The 19,464-nt window shown below is 43.7% G+C and overlaps 1 protein-coding gene across 1 annotated transcript in view; it reads right to left on the bottom strand.

Annotated features, from left to right (window-relative positions):
* DCST1 (DC-STAMP domain containing 1) overlaps positions 1 to 19,464 on the bottom strand; it is a 128,888-nt gene that overhangs the window by 82,186 nt on the left and 27,238 nt on the right. The window contains exons 6-10 of the mRNA XM_086945516.1: positions 16,113 to 16,252; positions 13,707 to 13,838; positions 13,412 to 13,634; positions 5,733 to 5,876; positions 359 to 480 (exon numbers count right to left, since the gene is read on the bottom strand). Coding sequence (XP_086801642.1) covers positions 359 to 480; positions 5,733 to 5,876; positions 13,412 to 13,634; positions 13,707 to 13,838; positions 16,113 to 16,252 — 761 coding nt within the window. The remainder of the gene's footprint in view (positions 1 to 358; positions 481 to 5,732; positions 5,877 to 13,411; positions 13,635 to 13,706; positions 13,839 to 16,112; positions 16,253 to 19,464) is intronic.

Raw genomic sequence — 19,464 nt, 5'->3', positions numbered from 1 at the left:
TAAACCCAGATCCTTTGACTGGGTGTGAGTGTTTGATTGATTCAGATGCTCCGTCCATCACCACCCCCTTTTGTACCGCATCTGGTGAATGACGTCACAGCAGGCGTTATCAAATAAAGGAACAGTCTGGAATGTCTATTGTTGGTGATACAGACCCGGATAAAGAGAGCTATTTTTCCCTACTTGGGATGGTCTTTTTTTAGACAAAGCCAGACAATGGAGGGAAAAAGTTCACTGGGAAAGTATCTGGGTAGAGAATCAAGGGGAGACAGCGCAAGAGGTGAAGAGAAAATGGAGAGTTGGAAAGCAAGATGTGCCAATGGCAAGAGAAAGGCTCTTTTCAAGATATAAACCGTACCTTCACAGCCATGTTTATCTGGAACTGATTGGACAGTTTGTCCACAGTTGAGTCAACATTGTCATAGGTGTTCCCGAAGTTTCCTTCCACCGGAATCTTAGACTTGCACCATGTGGTCATCACTAGGGTGGGCAGCAGTATTAAATAGAAATGAAAAAAAACTTGAGTTGTTGAACAAAATTACAAAAACATACCGACAATTTGCTATCTACGCTGTCACTCGGGGTAAGTCACTGTATTTCAGCATTTATAGTGCAACTTGCAGGGGATTTCAGTATGTATAGATGGAGTGTCATTTCACAGTGGACCACATTTCATTGATTACAAAACTCAGGGTTGGCCCCTGGAAGTCTAGTTTCATCTTGTCACACTGTTAGCCCGTATTGAACTTAAATTATTGTCACACTCACAGTGGGGTTTGTGAACCTTTCTTTAAGGTGTCCACTCGTCACTCAGTTGGCCCTTGTCCCTTCCTCCTCAATGTGTCATTCACTGTTTGTGATTTGTCATCGCTTCACACTATGGTCCCTTGTGTGTGTTATTTGTCCTACTGTCACACACATTCTCCAATACACTTCTATTTTTCAGTGTACCATTGAGCTATCCTCTGCTCACAGTTGCTCTATAGGTTACTCACAGGTGGCAGCTGTTCCATTATGTCACTTGCAATTGGCAACTACATGTTGACTGTGTCATGTACTTCTGGCCTCTTGTATTTCTACAACAACTATGTCACTTAAAGTTGAATCCTTAAGGGTTAGTTGTGTTGCTCCCACTAGGATCCCAGTGTTTCTATATTCAGAATGTATAATGTGTTTACGCATGCTTTTACAGTGCATGCCTTTACAACACGGGCAATACAACAAGCATGGCATTTAAACGCATTGCATTACAACGTAAATCGTTACAACGACTTGCCTTAGGCAAGCGCTGGACTTTGGAATAGTATATTTTACTATTCTAACTCCAGTCTGTGCAATAGTAGGTAAGGTGTTGGATTTAAAATACAACAATGCATTCTCTAAAGCAAGTGATTGTAATGACTTGCATTGTAATGGAATGCGTGGTAACAACGTGTTGGTTCTAGTCCCTGCATTGTGGCACTGCATAGTTCGGTCTGCGTTGTAAACTCTGTTTCCCCTATATTCATCATTTTGCTTACAGTTTAGTCTTTTAAGTCTGTGTTGTGTCGCTCTTGATGGGTGCCCATGTGACTGTTATTTGTGTCGCTCACAGTTGTCTACTGAACATCAATCAATGATTTGATGGCTGGAAAATGTAAATCCTGATACATAACTAAAGACCGAGAAAGAGTAACAGAAAGAAAGGGTGCTGTCATAGAATGCAAACAGATCAGTGCATGAAGATCAAGGGGCAGCTATAAAGTATGGCAGGTCACAAGCATGTCAGTGCACAGCCTCCACTCCCCCAGGTGCAATACCTTCCACCATATTTAGAGACACCAACAAGGAGGTGGGATTCTCTGTGCTTTCACTGGAGCACACACTGATGCTTTGCCAAACATGTGCTAGGTGTTATGGCCCTCTCTGCAAAGTTTTAAGTATTTCCAAAGCAGGAGTTTGCTATTGAAAAACAAAAAAGAACAACTCTGATACAGTGGGACTTTTTTTTTTCCGGTGCATCGGGTCCTTTCTCGTGATGGCTGTTCGGCACAGCCGGCAGACCTTCCTTGGCAGTCCCTGTAACAGAATATGCACATTGGAACAACTGCCATAATACAGGGCGGACAGTCGGAACGACTGTACTAAATGGTACTGACTGCCTTATGTACTTTGATTGACAGACCTTTGGTGGACGTGCCTTTGATAAAATATATTCAGAGTAGAGTCAGCTGAGGCTGTGCCATCAGAAGCCTGTTGCATTGTTCAGCAATCCGTCCCTGGGAGCAACTCTATTATAAGGAATCCTGACCGAATCTTTCTTGCGCTGAGATCCTTGTTGATGGAGCAGAGGTTCATGTTCTGTGAGCATCCACAAGGGATATGGGAATACTTGCCCTCTGAAACGAGCAGTGGAACTACCCCTACCCAATCTAGTAGAGCAGAGCCCAAATAGTGTGTCAGCCACTATCCAAAATATACCTATTGGGGGAAATTGGCGTTACTGGTTGAGGGTGTTGAAACCCTTCTCAAGCAGCAACTAGCAACCACAATTTCTTTGAGGGTGAAGTTGCAAGCAAACCCAAATTAACTTATGCTTAACCATCTGGTAGCTTGGCACAGATCAGTCAGGCTTAACAGAGGCAAAAGTGTTAAGTATTTATGCAGCACTTCAAACAGTAATAAAGTGAAAACGAAAAAAATCACTCACCAACCTAGACAAATAGAGTAAAACAAAGAAAGGATTTGAGACCAAATCAACACAAATCCAGTCAGTTGAACTGGAGAAATGCAAATGTAAAGATTTAAGTGAAAATAGTGCCTAAAAGCACGTAGCGCCAACTATGATTATCTGCTCTTGCCAGACAGGGAAAAAGTCAGGCTGCTGTGATGGAGCGCAGGCCACATAAGGGATAAAGTTAGACTTTCTGAACAAAGTACCTTAAATTCGGGTATGAAGCATTGCGAACAGTGGCGGTTCCGATGAGCTGTGGGGGGGCTATGCGAGGTCCTGCAATCAAGGAACATCATGCAACGGCGGTTCCCATGAAGCCGTCAACGAGGTTGGCAATGCATCGGGAATGCATCACGGAGCAGTGATTTGCAAGGGCCTGCCTTGGGTATGCATCGTGCAGCAGAGGTTCTAATGTGGAGCCCAAAATACCACATCTGGTCTGCTAGAGCACCTTCAGGCCTACTTCTAAGGGTTCAGGACTTGGCTGGCATAACTTGGGTGGCAAGACTCACATCCAACAGAGTCCATGTGTTGGGTTCAAGGTGGTTGGAGCCTTTTCTGTCCCTGAGGCTCTGATCAGGAGGCCAGCCAACTAACCCTTTGGTCACTAGTGGTCCTCGGTTCAAGATGCTGGTCAAGTTTTCACTCAGAAGAGTAGCATTCCTTGCAGCAGAGCAGCAGAGCAGCACAGCAGTCCTTCTGAGTCTTCCAGAGGTGTGCTGAAGAGTTGGGTATGAGGTTCCACTATTTATACGTGGTGCCAGCTTTGAAATAGGAGAAGGTTCTGGAGGTCTCCACCTTCAGAGGTGTTTGGAATTTCCTGCCTCTAGTCCATGTCCCCAGCTTGCATGGGACACAACAGACAAGTGTCAAACCACGTGTGAGTGTGCTGAGACAGAGCCTCTGTGATGTGCAACTGTGGTACGTGACCGCTTTGCCCCTCTATCAAGTTAGAGATGGCTCATCCTGCCAACACCTACTCCCCCTTTGTCTCACTGTCTGGCAGAAACACACAAAGGTCAACTGCCTGCTATACCAAAGCATGCTTTCCAGAATACAGACTGCAGGCCCCAAATGTTTAGGGCAAAAAATGCCACTGGATTCAAGCTAGACTGGGCGATGACGGGTTATACCCCGACACCGGTCCCAGGATGCTTGTTTCCCGTCCAAGAAGGACCTGGCCTAGCAGTTCGGACAGGACTATTCCCATGGTGGAGCAGGGTCAAGACTGATTTGTATATGGCTAAGTCAAAACTGGGGTGGCACGGTGAGCAAAAAAATGATGGCTTCAACCCAGATCTGTCACTGGGGGTGAATGTGATTTGTTCAGAATTCTGTCTATCATCTGCTCTTTTAACTTTCGAAAGGTGGCATTTTCAGAATTGTGACTTAAAATCTGACTTTACCATTAAAGACGGTTTTACAGTACAATTCCTTAGACACCAAACTCAATATTCCAACCTGCTCCCAATTGAAATTGATCCTTTATTAATTGTAGTAAGGGAATCCAGTGTTATCCTATGGGAGATGCAGGTCTTGCGGTAGTGGAAAAACACATTTAAGAGTGTTTCACTACTAGGACATGTTAAAGTTAAAAGTGCATGCCCAGCGTTTTAAATATCATGCACTATGGACTGTTTAGGGCCTACCTTGGGGATGCATATATGTATTAAAAAGAAAGGTTTAGGCCTGGCAAAAGGTTTATTTTACAGGTCCAAAGGGTTTGAAACTGTACACACGGGCTGTAATAGCAGGCCTGAGACATGTTTAAAAGGCTACTTAAGTGGGTGGCACAATAAGTGCTGCAGGTCCACTAGTAGCATCTACTTTACAGGCCCTGGGTACATGTAGTACCATTGTCCTAGGGTCTTACAATTAAATGTACCGATTGGGTATAAGCAAATAGTACCATGTGTTAGAGAGCTAGCACATACTTTTTAACACTGGTTACCAAGTCTTAAGGCCAATAAAAACAAGATCAACAATAATGGAGGAGTCTGGCTAAAAGTCTGGGGGAAGACCGCTCTATGGCCGACATGTCTAATACATGTGCCGGAAAAACACATCAGGATGCAGATGTTCCCCCTTTGGAATTCCCTGAATCAGAGTGTGAGGTCTCTCCTAGTGCCCCTTCTCAAGAAACATCTGAAGATGACAATATAAAGGAAGCCTTGACACTGATGCCGACCACTCCCACACAATCTCACCCTCTGTTTAGGGGTCAGCTCTACCAATCATAAATAAGGGTATGTTATCCCAGAGTATTGTTAAGAGAACCACTATCCAAACAGACATTGGCAGTTTTTCCAATCAATGCTCAGAGAGTGCCAAGAGAACCATTTTCAGATCAGAGAAGTGTGGCTCACTGGTTAGAGCGGCAGACTCTGAAGCAGAGATCAGGCCTGGGACCAGTGTTCAAGTCCCGACGCGGCAGGGTCTTGGGCTCAATGTCCACGGGCTCGATAATTCTCGCCTCGGCGCCTACTCTAATCATGAGTCCCACGCTGCAACTCTGGGCAATAGCTTGCTTAATCTCCACAACGGCCCCTACAACACTGGGATGCCTGGCTTCACCTTGGGGATGCCCAGGAGGGGCATCTCACAGGGAGAGCGAGGAAGGGTTCCACAGCGTTATACAGCGCCGGGACGCCCCGTTGGGGCAGCTGTGCGCTTTGCAAAATACACTACATTTACATTTACATCAGACCTTCATTAACATGTGTCCAGAATAAGTCAGAAGGTAGCAAGTTGTATTTAATAATATATTGAAATAAATAAATATGCCCATTGTGTCACTCATTTTACTCCTATGCAACTATGTTCATTGTGTCACTCAGTGTGGGTCCATGTACGTCTAAGCTCACAGTACCATTCATTATTGACCCATGTGTTTGTAAATTTGAGTCTGTTAGGCACTTGAATGGCAACAGGCAATGTGTCACTCAGTAGACCTTTGTAAGTCTATGTTTAACATGTGAACCACAGTTAGCCCCTTTGTGGAACGTATATTGTTACTCACAGTGCACCAATTTACAGAGGAACGTGAACTTCATGGGTAAGCACAGCAAGTGGTTGAGGAGTGGAAGCCAGATAGTCCGCATGCATTTGTCATGCTTCATGTCAAACCAATCGCGGCACCGCCTTTCAGCCTCTTCTGCAATAACTGTAAGAGAAAGCAAGCCAAGGGTGAGGCCTGAGGTCTGCTCCATCTTTTTAAGGCTGCCTGCTTGTTGCAGAATGGTGGGCATTTTGGGGCAGAGGGCCCATGCCACACACTTGATACTAGCTTTAGGGTCTTGAGGGTTGAGATTTAAAAGATGTTTTCTACTACCCATAAGTAGTTACAAGCTGGAGATAGCCCTAAACATGACTCTAGGGGACCTTTATGCATATTTATATAATGCTAAAACAATGGAGCAGGACTATACATATCTGATACACAGAGATAAAACACAGTGAAAACAGAAAACACTACTAAAGCAGGGGTATGAATACAAAGGCATGGTTTGAGGGTGAGACATGATGCTCCTCAAAAGCACCATCTGGGGCTGCATTATAAATGCAGCGCATTTTCCTTCATTTCGCTGGGCACATCTTTTAAAAGGAGTGCCCAGGGCAATGAAGAAAAGTGTGCCAAATTATGAGGAATCCGCTGCCCTCAGGTCAGGCACGAACTGGGGCTGCCCTGGGTGCAGCGCATTAATGTGAAAATCAGAGCAGCTGCTTTGAAGCTGCTCTTTGGTTTCACAGTACTGGTGGCAACCCTCCTGCACTTTTAATGAGAATTAGAGATCCCCGGCAGGCGAGATGTCTGGGGGACCCATAGGACCCCCTTTCCCCTCTCAAGACAGCTGCTCTCAGGGGGTGCACTGACACCTTTTAGGTGGCACACGGTCAGTGCGCCTTATGACAGCTTCTTTGCCTCTGCGCCCGCTTCTGTAATACAGCGCAAAGGGATTCCCTGATTTGCATGGGCCGCACCCCCATGCAAATGAGGGAACACCCCATGAAGTCAGCATTGGCGATTTATGTGCGCCAGCGCTATCGGTACTACAGAAAGGGCTGCACAAGCTTCTGCGGTCCCTTCTGTAATACCGAAGTACCCCGGGGCATGCAAAGTGGGTGCAAACGTCTTTTGTGCCCTTGGGACACTTGGTGTAATAAGGCCCCTGGTTTGGGAAAGGCATCACCTGGCTTTTAAACACTAGACATCACCAATGCACAACTTGAAAGAGTGTACCATTGGTTAGATAAAAACTGTGGCATGTAATAGAAACTTTCACTAGGGAAGCTAAACACTTATTGCCTGTGGGGTTTTGGTGTAGTACTGGGTAAGTGGGTGAAATCTGATATGTTTTGCAAAGATTGGCCTTATGTCATGGCAGTCAATTTCTCATTAGGTTTTCAAGGTATGATATATATTCACAAAAATACCTAAGGTTACAGAGATGTTATGGTTAGGTTTAGATTTTACACATACAAAACCATAGAAATTCAGCAGTTATAGTTATGCCAGACAACTATAATTCGTGCCCTAAGGTAAGTATAACTCGTGTCCCACCATGCACAATTTTATCATCAATATTTTTATAGCAAATGTTGTAGTGAATGATATCAATGATGTCATAGAAGATGTCATGACTGATGTTATATGTGGAGTAATCAGCAGTGTATGACGAGGGCTTGAGTTATAGTTACCTTAGGGGACGAGTTATAGTTACCTGAGCTAATTATAATTGCGGAATTTCTATGGATTTGTGGATGTAAAATCTGAACCTAGCCATAACATCCATGTAGCCATTGGATTTATAGTGAATTAATGCTTTTTAATGCTATTCCCCCACTATCACATCCTTATAACCTTTGTTTTTTCAGTGAATTTCTAGGGTTTTTCTTTACATAAACTAATATTTAATTACGTACATTAATCCAACTGCTGTGCGCAAGTCCTTCGGCAGTGCGCAGTGGGGTGTTGGCCATATGACCTGCGGCCAAGCCCTGTGGCCCACTCCACGCATGCAGCCAACCCCACTCTGTGCATAGATTTGTGGTGAGTGCTTGTGTGAATCTGTGAGTGGATGTATGTGAGGGGCTCTAGGAGAGTGTAAATGGGTGTGTGAGTGGTTTTTGGGTCTCTGACTTGGTGCGAGTGGTTGTATGGGTGTGTGAGTGTGTGTGTGAGTGGTAATGTAGTGTGTAAGTGGGTGTTTGAATTCCTGTGGAGGTGTGAGTGGTTGTGTGGGTGTGTGAGTACCTGTGTTGGTCTGTGAGTGTGTGTGTTAGTGGTTCTCTGGGTACTGTTGAGGGCTTGCATTAAGAGCATTGACATAGACCAGTCTGGACACGATCAAAGCCAGGATCACTGTTATCCTCACTGGCAAGGAGAGGATCTGCAGAAATTCTTTAGCAGTGCGCATAAGGTTGTGCGGGTCTGCGAGTGGTGTGTGAGTGGCTGTATGGGTGTGTGAATGGCTGTTTGGGTCAGTGAGTGGGTGTGTAAGTGGCTCTATCAGTGTGTATGTAACTGTGTGAGTGGGTGTGTTAGTTCCAATGTGGAATTGTGAGTGGTTCTCTGGGTCTGTGAGTGGCTGTATGGGTGTGTGAGTGACAGTATGGGTGTATGGATGTGTGAGTGGTTGTAAGGGGGTGTGAGAGTGTGACTGAGTCTGTGAATGGATGTATTTTTTTTTATTTTGTGCTGGATCTGCGGATCTGTTGCAGATTCACATGGGGGGCCCATGCTGAGCGCTGCGGTGTATTCACGCATGTGGAAAAAAAAATCCCACATTTTCTTCCCTATGAGGGAGTTGCTCACAGTCCCCTCCATCATTCACATGGGGTCAGGATATCTGTATTCTAATCCCTAATATCCTATTTACACTTTATTTTCCTCCCTCTCCAGGAACCGTGTCCCGATTCACAAAATGGTGGCTGCAACTTTCCTCTTGGGTTGTGGTCAGTCAATCACAGCATTGCTGTTGGTGTGTTGATCCGTGGATCCACCGCAGAGGATCGTCTCTAGATATACATAAATCTTTTTTCTTTAATTACTCCAAAACTACTGAACATATTTGCAACAAATTACAAAAAGCCCTCTTTCTGAACCAAGATCTAGCTTTCTGGCAAATTTGTTGTAATTCCATTCAGCATTTCGGGGTGTATTCGATTCTAAAATCCCTATGGGAAATTGCATGAGGAAAATGCGTTTTGGGACCCCGTCATTTTTGTCAGCCCCTGCTTGACAAATCACCCTGAAGCTTTCCTGACAGCAGATGAAGTGACTGTCAAACTAGTTTTGAAAATTTCGTTAACCGCTTAACTGCGGCGCGAATTCCGCTGCAGTTGGAAAGAGTGGGCGGGGCGCATCGGCCAACGGACGTGTGCTGCACTAGCCAGCTAGTGCTCACGACGGTCGTTGGCCGACAGAAGCAGCGAATGGGTTATGATTTGTCAAACAGTGTCAAAGTTATCAGCAAAACAGAAATGTTATTCCTAAGAAAACAAGGTCCTAATTATAACTACCTACTGTCGCCCAGCACACATATATAATGCTAATATTCATTCATATTCAGAGAGCTTCATCAAGTCCTACTGGAAAGCAGGGGAACCACCCATCCCACAGGCAGGATAGATGGTGAGGGGTATGCATGCTGCTGAAGGTGCATGCTGTGGCTCTCGCATACAATGCTGGTGTCATCTCATAGAGTTTGACAGATCTAGTCAATGTCTCTTGTCTCCCTGCAATTAGGTCCTGCCATGTGTTTCAGGAAATAGCGGTAGGGGCACTGACACACCTAGCAAGTGTCTTTATTTTGCCACACAGGTTTAACACTATTTCAAATTTAGTTACAAACAAAATAATTTGGTATTCAAGGGGCAAGATGGTGGCCGTGCTCTCGGCCGAGTGAGCTGGCGTTCTGCTCTTCTGAGCCACAGTGGACCCCTGAATGACCGCTCTGTCCTCTTCCTGAAAAATTGCCTAAAAACTCTTCGTCAACTTGGCAGTAATACCCTGATCCTGTTTATGGCACTAACTTTCCGTTTAAATATCATCAGACCTGAAATATCTCGGAATCTTTCGTGGCTCTGGCAGGCTTTGTGCCGTTCTACCCGTTTTAGCCGCTGCTCACCTGGCTCGGTGTTCAGCCTGGAATCCTCCCCTTTGCAGCTTAGCGGCTGTTCCTCTGGCTATCGCTCCACGCCACCGGCTATTGGAAAAAGGATGCCGCCGAAGGTTCTCTCTAAGGCGGCAGCTGCCGCTCTTAAATCCCGCAGTGCAGCCCACGGTCAGCAGGAGGCTGATCCGAAGGGCTCTGCGGCCGCGGCTCAGAAGACTCGCCCTGCAAGCACTGACAAGCTTGCACCTGTGACTCCTGCTGTAACTGCCGCCAAGGGACAGACACTACCGGCAATGTTCGATAGGCTCGGAGTGAAGGGGAAAGCTTCTATCACAGATGACGGTCCTTCTGTTACAGCGCAAGGGAAAAACTCAAGGTCGTCTGTAGACTCTGCTGGAAAGGGGGGGTGAGTACTTCTGTAACAGTACCTATCATTGCGCTTTCTGATTCTGCAAGCCTCCCTCCCCCTTCTGAACTCCCTGCATCAATCAATCATAGTGACATAACAAAAGAATCAGTTCTGACTCCAGGCCCAGCTTTAGACCCCTCGGTTCATCAGTCCTCTCCAGCTCAGTGCATGCTGGATAATGTAGTCCAGTCTATCAACAACCATATATCTACTTCTCTGGAATTGCCTACAGAGTACACTCACGACACTAGGGGGTCTGAGGTTAGCGAGTCTACTGAGAACTTTTACTCTGTCTCCGATCATTCTTTATCCTTCAGCAGCTCCTGGTTAGTTAGTGACCGCATGTGACCGCATGCCTAATCCGCTGCTGAAGGGTATGGAATAAAGCCAGATTAGGCATGCGGTCACTAACCAGTCAACTAATCACCCTAAGACACAGGCTCATGAGGCCCTATCACCACGCTTCAAATAGACCATATTAGGTCATTTTTCATGATAATGCCTCACTAAGGGCAAACTCAAGCCCCGAGGCTAAACCTAGCAGCCGCTTTTTGCTGTTAAGTTTTAGGACCATAGGCATTTAACATTTAGTTTAGAATTGAGTATTTTTGTAGGGATCAACAGAGGTCCTGATGAGTAGGCAGGAGGGGTCTGCCTATGAAACATGTCATGTCGACAAAGTAGACCACACTTGTAATTCTACTTACTAACCCCCTTTTAATGTTCCCAGCTTGCGAAACCATTAAAGTTAATTCTTTCGACTAGCCAGGGAATTTTTAACCCTTTTTTTACACTACCATTCACGTAAATAGGTCCCTACACTCCCTAACACATATCACTATCCTCATCACATCACATAGCCTATTGTCAAAAATATAAGTGCTCCCGCGTCACTCGTAGGTCGAAGCACGCCCTGCCCCGTAAAGGGACGGATAGACCCCAATGATGGGAGAATGACACTATGGGATTCATAGTGTGTGAGGGGTATTTTAAAAACACACAGTGCCCTCATTCTGCCACCCGCAGAGAGGCCTAATTTTCACATTTCAGTGTATTCACGAGTTTAGAGAAATATACAAAATCATATAAAATTAGTCACCACTCACATTGATAGAATCCCATTGTTTACAAGACATTTATATAGCAGTCACTACCCCTAACAAGGCGTTGAAGTGCTTTTTCGGCATGTAGCACACTCCTCCAGAGCCCATAAAGGATTACTGGTGAATTAATATAGTGAAATATGAAAGTAATTTGAGTGGTGGATATGTTAGTCAGTTATTTGGATTGAGGAGGGATAGAAGAGGAAAAAAAGTTTGCATTTATATAGCGCTTGCTACCCCTGATGAGGTGTTAAAGGTTTTTTTTGGCGAGTAGCACGCTACTCTGGAACCCATAAAGGATTAGTGGAAAGTAAGTATAGTGAATTATTAAATTAATTTGAGAGGTGGAAATGTTAGTCTGTTATTTGGATTGAAAAGGATAGTGGGGGGATAGAAGACGGAAGGATTTAGACTTTTTTGGGGAGGTCATAGTAGTAGGAAGAGGCTTGGAATGAGTAAAAGGAATATGGAGGCAGAAGAGTCAGAGGGAAGTGTTTAGAAAGGCTTGCTTTGGGTAAATCTAAATAGTTAAAGAGGTATGAGATGATGCAAGGAGGGGTAGAGTAGGGAAGAGTCTAGAAAGGGTTATTTTGGGGATTATAGTAGTGGTATGGGGTTTGGGATGGATGAGAGAGTGGAGGTAGAGTATTAACTGATGGAGGGATAGGGTGAAAAATAGGGAAGTGCATTGGAAAGAGTGGCAGAAAGAGGTTTGAGATGAGTCAGAGTTGAGGTAGAGGATATATTGAGAGAGGGATGGGGTGAGAACTAAGGTAGTACATTGAATATGCTTAATTAGAAGAAAGTATTACATATATGGATCCATAAGTACATGGAAGGTATACAGATGCATAAAGGAAGCAAGTATATGTAGATTAAAAATGTATTAAATAATAGCACTGTGGCTGAGACGGAATCTGCTTGGGGGGTTGTGTGGCGGCGTGACCCAGTGGACTCAATACCCTTGGAAACAACTTGAGGTATGGTGCAACCTACACAAACCAAAATGGGGCAGCAGGCGAACTCCGGGCCACAGCTTGCAGAAGAGGGGCAGCTGGAAGCACACAATGAACACAGTTTGGCGGCGATGAAGGACACCAAAGTGACTCTTGAGTACAAAATCAAAACAGTGACTTTAGACCTGGGGCTACTTCGTACCAGTCATAACAAACTGGCTGGGAAAGTGTCCTGCACAGAGAAAGTACTGGCCCACACCACACCTGTGGTGAAAGACAATACAGCCCAGTTACGTAAGCTTCAAACAGAGGTCAAGACCCTCACAGAGTGCCTGGATGATATGAAGGGGCGCTCAAGGAGCAACAATGTGCACATCATTAGAGTCGCTGAAAACAGTGAGGGCTCTAGTGCTAATCTCTTTGTGGAAAAATTGCTGCTTGAAACTGTGCTGACTGGGCAGGCTTTGAAGCTCCACACGGTGGAAAGGAGTCACAGAGTACCAGGGTGCCCCCCGGCTCTGTGGGCCCTCCGCCCGATCATAGCAGATGCCTAGGTTACCATGTACACTGAGTAAATCCTCTGCAGCTTCCTTTTGGGAGTCAGTTTATCTACCTCTTACCTTTGTCGGTTATTGCTAGTGAGTTAGAGTGAACAGGGGTTTAGGATGGTATATGATGGGATGGTTGGTTCCCTACACTATGCTTTTTAAGTGCAGTAACCCTTCACCAGTGGGCTTTTGTAATTTGATGTTGGTAGCGGCATGGATTGTTGTTTACTACTGTGGTTCTTGTGAATGTACTAGTTTGGCTACAGTGGTGTTTTATTGATTGGGGGAAATTGTATGTTTCGCGTGAAATCTGATGCCATTTGTTGTCTGGAGGTGCATGTCGCAGCATCTCTCCGTGATTGTCACCATATTATGGCATATTTGCTTAATGTATTGCATCTCTGTGCTTGAAGCTCAGAGGCTAATGCCCAGCACATTGGTGGTGACGCGGAGCACTTGAGCTATCACACAGATTTTCTTTTTTCTTTTTCAAAGGCAGGGGAAATGTGGTATGGACAAGGCACTACCACCTTCTCACAATGATGTTGAAGGGTATGTACTCACATTCACAACGAAGCATGGTCTTAATCTCAAACAACTTCTGTGTGGGGAGTTTAAATTTCTTGCCACCTTTATTCATTGGCCCATTATTTTCCTTCTCCTCTTCCTCTTTCTTCTTTTCCTTCTCTGCGTTCTTTTTCCTCTCCTGCTCTTCCTTCTTTTTCCTCTTCTCCTCTTCCTTCTTTTTCCTCTTCTCCTCTTCCTTCTTTTTCCTCTCCTCCTCTTTCTTCCTTTTCCTCTCCTCCTCTTCCTTCTTTTTCCTCTCCTCTTCTTTCCTCTTTCTTTTCTCTTCTTCTGCCTTGATTGCCTTTGCTTCCTCATCAGCCTCTGTCTTTTTGTTCAAGCCGGCTTCGCTCATTACCTGCTCCTTAATCGGTTCAAACTCTTTTTTGATTTTGCTGGAGTCTTTTCTGAGTTCCTTTGCTTCTTTCTGATAAGAACAGTGACAAATTTTCGGTTAGAAACTGAGACACTCTCACTAGGATCTCACAGGCAGACAATCATAACATGTAAATGGTTTTACCCGAGTTATGTGGGGCTTTCATATGCAGTAGTCTTAATATCTGATTCACAGTACCATAACTATACTAGACATTTGTAGCCAGGCATGCTTGACGTATGATAGGCTCTGTCCAAACTCTATTAGAACATTGGAATGCTGAGAGCTCCATTGAAGACAGTGGAGTGCTCCAGCCTTTTACTGGCCGGTAGAAGCCCGGAGAGCAACATTCAAAAAATGTTTCCTTCATTTCACAGCTGTTGCTGTGAACAAAGGTCTCTCGGATATAAACCCCTCTGGCTCCGAGAGGACTTTGGGCCAGATGTAGGTAAGTATATTTTACCGATTCAAAAATACCGAATTTTACCGATTCGGTATTTATGAATCGGTAAAATAGAAGGGGGGAGATGTAGATAGAATCGGTAATTGAATTATCGATTCTGTAAGAATCGGTATTTACCGAATCGGTAAATACCGATTCGGTAATGCCCATTGATTCCTATGGGCATTGAAGCCCATAGGAATCAATGGGCATTACCGAATCGGTATTTACCGATTCGGTAAATACAGAATGTTGCAAGGGTGCAGGGGGTGTCACTTTGACACCCTCTAGCACCCCGAATTTAGGCATGTGGGACATGGGGCACACAGACATGCCCTAAGGGCATGTCTGTCTGTCTGTCACATGCCATAGGTGTGCATGCACACCTGGAATCGGTATTTTACCACCCAATTGGATTGGGTGGTAAAATACTGATTCTGTAAGGCCTGTGGGACTCAGAAGAGTCCCACCTACATCTCAATATTACCGAATCGGTAATAATACCGATTCGGTATTTTACCAATTCGGTAAATTTACCGAATCGGTAAAATGGGCCACCTACATCTAGAATAGCCATTTACCGGTCGGTAACGGCCGAATCGGCCGTTACCGGTCGGTAAATGTCGACCTACATCTGGCCCCTAGTTTTTACAAATCTGAACATTCTACCCTCTAGGCGTGGAATGTTTCAATAGCCTTAAGACACTCTGTAGCAGGCTCTAAGGGGACGTTAAAGGCCTGCCCCCTTGGGCTCTGGCCTTTAAAGCTGGAGAAGACCTTTAATGGCCAGTAGAGCCCGCTATGTCGGGCTCTAAGACTATAGTAGTATTTTAGAGGCAGCAACCCCTGATATGTGTCTGACTCTACTTCAGCCAAACTTGCCTTTTAGGGCACACACCCTTGATATGTGACAGTTTCTAACCCATCCCTACAGGGTTTAAGGATCAACAGACTGAAAGAAAATGTTCCTGTTTTTGGGCAAAAGTTCATCCAGCTCTCTTCCAACCTTGCTTGCAACTATCAGTTTAGTCTAGTCCAGGGGTCTCTAACCATTTCTATAATAAGAGCTACTTAGGTTCAATGAACCCCTCCCCCCCTGCTGCTAATATCATTAAAAATGTAATAGTAACCACGTCAGATGAGATTACATTAGTGCCCACCATATGCAAGATTACTAGCAGTGACCATATCAGCGTATCAGGCGGGGTTGCTAGCAGTAATGTGAAAAAGGCTTTGTCACTCTACCTGCAAAGCCCCTAGCACCAGGTTAATCAAATTAGTCACAGCCTCCCCAACACTGTTCGATTTTATCACTCAGCCATCAGCTTTAAATATATTTTGGGAACTCAACCATTTTTCAAACATCAGCTTATGAATTCTGAAAATACACACATTTCTGTCTCAAATACACACTTTTCAAGTTGGTAGAGGTATATTAATTTGATCAAGCAAAGGCTTTTTATTTAGTTCACTGGGCTGCACATAGGCGAGTTACTTATAGGTAGATGGAGAGCTACTTGTAGCTCACAAGCTACTCGGAAAATCCTTGTCTAGTCGAGTGTAATATTTGCATAAGATATTAAAGAGGCATATGCCTCAAATATCTTCCGCTTTGTTGGAGAATTTTTTATGAGAAGAAAGTGAAAGATACAGTCAGTTCTCACCTGTTGACCAGTATGCATGTGTTCTTTAGATGTTCCCAGGGCAGTTATCAATGTTCCTTTGGAAAGAATCTGGAGTCTTAGAAGTTCACCTATTTCAACTCATTTATTTACTTATTTTACTTATTTGTATTTATGAAGCACTGTACTTCCCCTTCTGGCTTGTTCACTACGCTTCCTCCCCGACCACATATAAGCGTGAATTTCTCCATGCATACTCACCACCACATTTCCAAAAATGCTCTTTATAGGGGCAATCATCACTTTCCACATCATCTTGGTGTGGTTTATTTGAAGCTCCACTGTGCATCCGATGGACTCCACCACGTTGTCCAGGTTGTTTTCGATGTTCTCAACAGGCCCTACATTAAAATACACAGGAGTGTTCATAGAAGAGAAACGCGAATTGAGGAAAGAGGTTGAAGCCTCCACTACAAATTGAAGCCCCATATTAATATATTATGACAGCCAAAAGCCAAACCATGGGTATATTAAACTGGTTTATAAGATGTAGACACTTTTTCGGAGGGCACCAGGAAGCTATGCATTATGCATGGAAAAGAGGGGAGTATTATTGAATCCTCTGCAGCATAACGAGATGGAGGATCGTATAAATATTTGCAAGAGTCTGGCTAGAGACACGTGGGCAATCGAATGAGGTTTGGTGGATTCAACAAGTATTGGCTGGGGTAGCTCTACAAATTCATCAACAAAATAATCACATTACTAGGGTTAATTGGCCTTCTAGTATGGTAATGTTCTAAGATATATTTGAAAATGCTTAGCTTGTCAAAGGGTAATTTTTATCAATTCTCTGGGGATTAAATGAGAGTAATGGACCTTCTAATGTATAAATGTTCTAAGATATATTTGAAAATGCTTAGTCTGTCAAAGGGGAGTTTTTATCATTTCTCTGAGGATTAAATTGAGTAATGTGGTAACGAGAACCAAGGATGCCGATAACTTAAACCCTTAAACCACAGACGATTAAAAATGTTACAGTGCACAACAAAATTTTCTCATGAGGTCCTCCTCCCAAAGTAACATACGATAGACTGAGACCGGAATACGTAAAGCAGATCTGTTCAGCCATATCATTAGTGTTTGATTGAAAATGGCATGTTTAAAACAATCAACTTAATAAGTCAAATTAACTAAAACTCATTCGTCCGTCAGGCTTGACATCAAAATCTACATGACTACATTTCTCATGATAAATATTATCTTACTGCTTTCTCGCAATTTTAATTGATTATTACCGGCTTTTAACATTATTCAACATTAAATTGCACCTACTGGATCACCCTTGGTAATACCCAAACATTAACATAAGCATTCAAAAAGTATTCATAGCTGTTTGGCAGGTGAGCACCACAGAGAAATGTCAGGAAATTTCAACCCTTTGTTAACATCACATTGGACTAACATGGCAACCCTATAAAGGCTACAGGGTTCCCCTTCAATTGCAATATTGTTTAGATGTGATGTCACAAAAAGATGGAGCATGGTCATACTTGAAGCACAAAATACGTCATCAATTGAAGAAATGATGGAACAAGCTTCACTATCTAGGCTGGCTATTATCTTACTGTACTGACCACTATTTGACTTATGAAAAACTTTATTCACACGAACCTCGATATCCTACGTTCTTTTTTGAAGCAACTACTTTCTCTGAGTAGAATCTTTAGTCCTCACACCCGGACTATATACCACACGTGCGTGTGCACAGGATCTGTTAAGCTTCACTATCTACTTACTGTAACTTAATCTCAAGACTTGAAAATAAGATATGGGGAAAAAGTGTTTTGTTTTCTAACAATAACTTAAGAATTTATCAGACCTAACTTCCAAGTTCTCCAATGACCCCTTGTTGAGATGCGTTTTTTGGAATGGGTCCAATTATGTTTAATCAGGATGAGAACAGATCTTGAAATATATTTATACTCTTCGATCTGGACTTCTCACAGGTCCCAAAGTTCATTCTGAATTATTCTTATTTATTTTGGGTACTTGAGTTTTCTTTCATTATTTCAAATTACTCTTTATTTGCATAACGTCTTGCCAAGAGCGCCAACCCTAGTGTCATTCTGGAGTCTGATTGGCCAGTTGAGTTTCTAATTTTGAATTAAGAATGCTGAGACCCAGCATTAGTGTGTCGATTTATTATCATTTTTGCTACATTGCAGTGCTATATTATGAAATGGAATACAAATGTTATGTATCATTGCATGCATGATTTTATTAAGGCTTTATTCACAAAGTAAACTAATATATTGATTCAGAGGAATATACAGAGGTATTAAAATGTTATGCTTTAAATATTGGGCAAGTTTGTGTGTTGATTCCTTTCTTTGTAGTTAGAAGTGTTTTTTCTTTGTTCAAAATTGTTCCATTGTCGTTTTCTTCTACTGTTGTATGTTTCTTTTATTTGGTATTCAATTTCCTTTAAAGTGGGAGTTTTATATAGGCTAAAGGGATGTGATAGTTTTCATTTAACATATCCCATACAACATTTTAGAATTGGGTACTAGAAGGATCATTGTCCCCTTAACATATTTTATTTATTTATTTATTTGAAAGATTTTATATGGCGCTGGCTAGACCCGGAGGTATCAGAGCGCTTTACATGAGTATCAGACCATGGTTGCAGGTTACATCGTTTCAAGGTTAAACAGTATCAGAGCATAGCTACATGGTTACATGATAGGTTGAGAAAAACAATAAGGACATATTCTTCAGGGAAAAAGCAGGCAAGGGGAGAGGGGGTAGGAGCATGGGAAGTGGACAAAGAATGAAGGAGGGAAAGAGGAGGGGGAGGGGAAGAGACAAAGCATGATAGAGGAGGGGGAGGGTGACGGGGGCAAAAACCGGTAGACGAGTAAAAGCTGCGTCCAAAGTCCAGTAAGCTGTGATCCCAGGGGAAGTGGTATCATTCCCAAATCTCGGTTGCGAGAGGCTCCCTTTACACAGTGGACTCTCTCAGCGGGGTCTCTCAGACTCCAAGCTACCTACTGGATCCTTCCCCAACAAGGGGAGAGGGAGTGCTTTGGCAAGGGACGCCACACCATACCTCAACTGTGAGTGGCTCCCTTGGCGCTGTGGACTCTCTCAGAGGGGTCACTGAGACTCCAGAGTGTAGACATTGGTCCTTTCTCCAACAAGGGGAGAAGGAGTGCTTTGTCAAAGGGCACAAGGGACAGTGGGCTAGGAGGTGGGTAGGAACTGGCAAGTAACAGTGGGGGAACATATGACAAAAAAATCTCATTGATAACAGAAAGATTACATCCTCGATACCAGAGTAAGTTAGCGATCCAGTAAAAAACAGGATCCATGAAAGGGAGAATAGAGAGACCAAGGGAGGGAGTCAGCGAGTTGTAGAGTCCCACTAGAAAGAGATACAGATAGAAGAAAAAGAACTGTATAAGTTGTAGAGTCAATCAGGGGAGAGATGCAAACGGGTAAGCTCAAAATCACAAATAGTGATAGACAGTACAAAGAACTACTACATATACTAGTGGTTAGAGTTGTATCAATGCAAATAGTAAAATCCACTCAGGATTCCATATTCACA

Source organism: Lissotriton vulgaris, chromosome 12 (assembly GCF_964263255.1).
Source record: "Lissotriton vulgaris chromosome 12, aLisVul1.2, whole genome shotgun sequence".
Classification (NCBI taxonomy): domain Eukaryota; kingdom Metazoa; phylum Chordata; class Amphibia; order Caudata; family Salamandridae; genus Lissotriton; species Lissotriton vulgaris.
This window is presented reverse-complemented; position numbering and strand designations above follow the sequence as displayed.